Below are 3,819 nucleotides of genomic sequence, written 5' to 3'. Positions count from 1 at the left end.
GAACCATAATTGATTTAGAATATAGTATGTCCCTGATACTATATGACATATATGAAGAAATGAATTCTGCTCTGAAAAATGTATTCATTCAAGCTTTGATGCCAACAAATGGAAGCACTATTTCTACAATTTTTATGCTGGTTTATCCCAGGCCAGAGATTCAACAATGAAGTTTGTACTGAAGTATGAATAGAATATTTGTATAAAGTGTGTGTATGTGTACTTTGACTCCTATAATATGGATAAGTTTTTTTTTTGCTTTTAGCATCAGATGACAATATGATGCAATTGAATGGAAGGTCATTTACCTACACAAGCATATTTTTAGCTTCATGGATTACTTGACAATATAAAACAGACATCTGACAGTGTTTGATTGTTTGATTGGCATTACAATCTTGGTATAGACATGCTCTGTATTAAGAAACAACTCCCATGTGACATTTGACTTGCATTTTTAAAACTGGACTTATTTGTATTCCCAGCTTCTATATATAATAATGTATTCCATTGCATATCAGTTCTGATTCCTTTATAGCTCTTGGTCTATTTTTCTAAAAAGGGATAGGATTATAATAATTAGGAAGCATGATAAGAAACTGAACAGGGTGTGTTGTTTCAAACACTGTTTAAAATAAAAACAGTAGTAGAGAATATCACAATAGCCAGCTAAATATAGTAATGGATTAGAAAGCCATTGTTTCCAATCCTGCCATATAAACTTAGACTCTTTAAATGGAATGCCACTTGACCTTTCATCAGCCAGTGTTTGTATTTAACTGATGCAGGGACAACAGATCACCCATTGTAGGTGTCCAGTGTTGACATGACAGGCCCGTATATTTCATGCAGTCATGTTCAGGAGACATAAACCCAGCACTCTTGAGCATAAGAAAGATCTTGCTATCCAGGGATCAGCATTGCCTACACCTTATAATGGCATGAGAAGTTTTTTCAACTTATCCCAACTTGTACTTTCTGCTGGCCACCTAAGACCACTGCCAGTTCTTAGACATTCAAAAATCACTTATGTTGAAGTGGAGATTCTTGATGCCCACAGCAAAAAGCAGATCTGTGTAGTGGATAAGGTAAGTTTTTAGGAGTGCTTTTAACAGCACATTGCAGAGTACGTATCTTTTTTTAAAAAAAAAATACAGTATTTTGTAGTATTTTATTTTAATCTTTGCATTGGCTTAGTGATTTTTCTCCTCAGAAATATTTCTATTTTTTTCTGCTGATTCATTAACAGAATCAAATAGTACCAATAGGTGAGATTTATGTTGCAGCGTTTTTTTTAACATTTTCTGTTAAATAAGGCAGACTATAATATAGTCTTGATGAAAACTCACTTTAATGATCCACTATAATTTTAGATAGGATTGTGAATCAAACAAATATGAATGTATGACCTTGCTTTTGAAATTGACCAAAATGTTGCTGAATGATTCCTACTGTGCCCAGCCCTCCAAATTAAGTGTCTACAGATAGGAGTTTTTTCTGGCTTGATTTCCAGTTCACTGGTTCTTAAAAAATGGAGCAAAAGAACTTTCATTTAGATTTTGACATATAGTGCTTACAATGTTTAGGCAATCCTTTTAAATAAGTAATATTTGCATAATATTATTATTTTTTGCTATGTAGTGCTAATATTTTATATCCAATTCTATTTAACGTTTGTTCTTCTGATAGCTTCAGTATTATAAATTTGACTTCTAGAATATAACTGAGTTATATTCTATCATACCCATGTTTATACAAAAAGCATTTCATAAACATTTCATATGCTGTAATATTTCTGATACAGAAAAGCAAATTTGCACTATATTGTAAAATGTTCAGAAGTGTTATAAATCCTTACAGCAACAAATATATAAGGCACTTAGAATTACTATTTCCAGTTTGCAAAGATTAACAGAATGATTTGCCTAGAGAATTTCAATGGGAAAATTATTTTATTATCTCAAGTAAATCTCCTTGGGAGTTATTATATTTTTAAACACTGCTCATTTTCTTTTATGAAGCCTATAGGGTAATATCTACGGTAATAATAAAATTTGTGTGTGTGTGTGTGTGTGTGTGTGTGTGTGTGTGTGTGTGTGTGTGAGTATTAGATATGAAAGCTACATGACTAGATATAGTTGTATAGTGGACCAAATGCTTTCAAAAAAAGATCCCAATATATTTTGCAGCAGAAGACCAAGTATTAAAGTATCTGCTCAAACTAGATACAGGCAAAAGATTCCTTTCTCCCATATTTGGGCCGACAGAGTGCACCAAACTCAAGATAATTCTTTGTTAGCAATCCAAATTTTGAAAAACACATATGATGTCGCAGTTGCGACTGCTAAGCCTGTGGATGGCTCTAGTTTGAGCAGATACAGGCAAAAGATTCCTTTCTTCCATATTTGGGCCGACAGGGTGCACCAAACTCAAGATAATTCTTCTCCCCTGTCTCATAGCTGACAAAGTGAGAAAGAGCCTGTGGTCTAGAGGTTAATACATCTGCCTAACATGCAGACAGCCCAGGTTCGAATCTCAGAAGGGTATGTCTGGTAGAAAAGAACTAAAAAGTTCGAAATGGCTATTCCAGTTCTCCCTTAATTCTTTGTTAGCAATCCAAATTTTGAAATATATATATATATATATATATATATATATATATATATATATATATATATATATATATATATATATATATATATATATATATATATATATATATATATATATATATATATATATATAAAGCATTCATCCTCTTCCCCTGTCTCTTGTAGCTAACAAAGTGAGAAAGAGCCTGTGGCCTAGGGGCTAACACTTCTGCTTAACATGCAGACAGCCCAGGTTCGAATCTCAGAAGGGTATGTCTGGCTGATGAAACCAAATAAGGTTGTAAAAACATGACTCTTGGGTGTATCCATATTTTAAAAACAATAAATAGTTGATCACCAAGAGAATAAAACATATAAAATTTAAAAATTTAAAATTTATTTACTAAACCACCAAGCTTTCATCAAGAGCTCTTGACATCATCAGGGTATGCAAGCCATTGTTAGTGAGAAGGGGATGACTGTTACCCATGAGGGAAATGAAAGGATTTTATCCAACTCCAGGATCAGAAGGACTGAGCACGATAGAGCCCAGAACAAGAATAGGAAAGAGTTACTACAGCACGCTCAGCTGGGACCCATGACGCACGCTAGGAGCCGGATGCAGATGATCAGCGGCTGCATATAGGCGACTCCCAACAATGGCTTGCATACCCTGATGATGTCAAGAGCTCTTGATGAAAGCTTGGTGGTTTAGTAAATAAATTTTAAATTTTTAAATTTTGTATGTTTTATTCTCTTGGTGATCAACTATTTATTGTTTTTAAAATATATATATTTGGGCCGACAGGGTGCACCAAACTCAAGATTATATATATATATAAATTTGGAATGCTAACAAAGAATTAAGGGAGTACTGAGATAGCTATTTCTAACCTTATTTGGTTTTCTTCAGTCAGACATACCCTTCCGAGATTCGAACCTGGGCTGTCTGCATGTTAAGCAGACTGTCTGCATGTTAAGAGACTTCTCTCTCTCCCATATTTAGGCTGACAGGGTGTTCAAAAAGCACTCATCCTCTTCCCCTGTCTCTTGTAGCTAACAAAGCGAGAAAGAGCCTGTGGCATAAGGGACTAATGCTTCTGCTTAACATGCAGACAGCCCAGGTTCGAATCTCGGAAGGGTATGTCTGACTGAAGAAAACCAAATAAGGTTAGAAATAGCTATCTCAGTACTCCCTTAATTCTTTGTTAGCATTCCAAATTTTGAA

At 34.3% G+C, this 3,819-nt stretch overlaps 1 protein-coding gene across 1 annotated transcript in view; it reads left to right on the top strand.

Annotated features, from left to right (window-relative positions):
* The first annotated feature begins 854 nt into the window (after positions 1–854).
* Positions 855–3,819, top strand: part of TECRL (trans-2,3-enoyl-CoA reductase like) — a 43,157-nt gene continuing 40,192 nt past the window's right edge. The window contains exon 1 of the mRNA XM_015822267.1: positions 855–1,088. Within this exon, the coding sequence (XP_015677753.1) occupies positions 855–1,088 (234 nt within the window). The remainder of the gene's footprint in view (positions 1,089–3,819) is intronic.

Source organism: Protobothrops mucrosquamatus, unplaced genomic scaffold (assembly GCF_001527695.2).
Source record: "Protobothrops mucrosquamatus isolate PMUCROS unplaced genomic scaffold, P.Mucros_1.0 scaffold1514, whole genome shotgun sequence".
Lineage (NCBI taxonomy): Eukaryota > Metazoa > Chordata > Lepidosauria > Squamata > Viperidae > Protobothrops > Protobothrops mucrosquamatus.
This window is presented reverse-complemented; position numbering and strand designations above follow the sequence as displayed.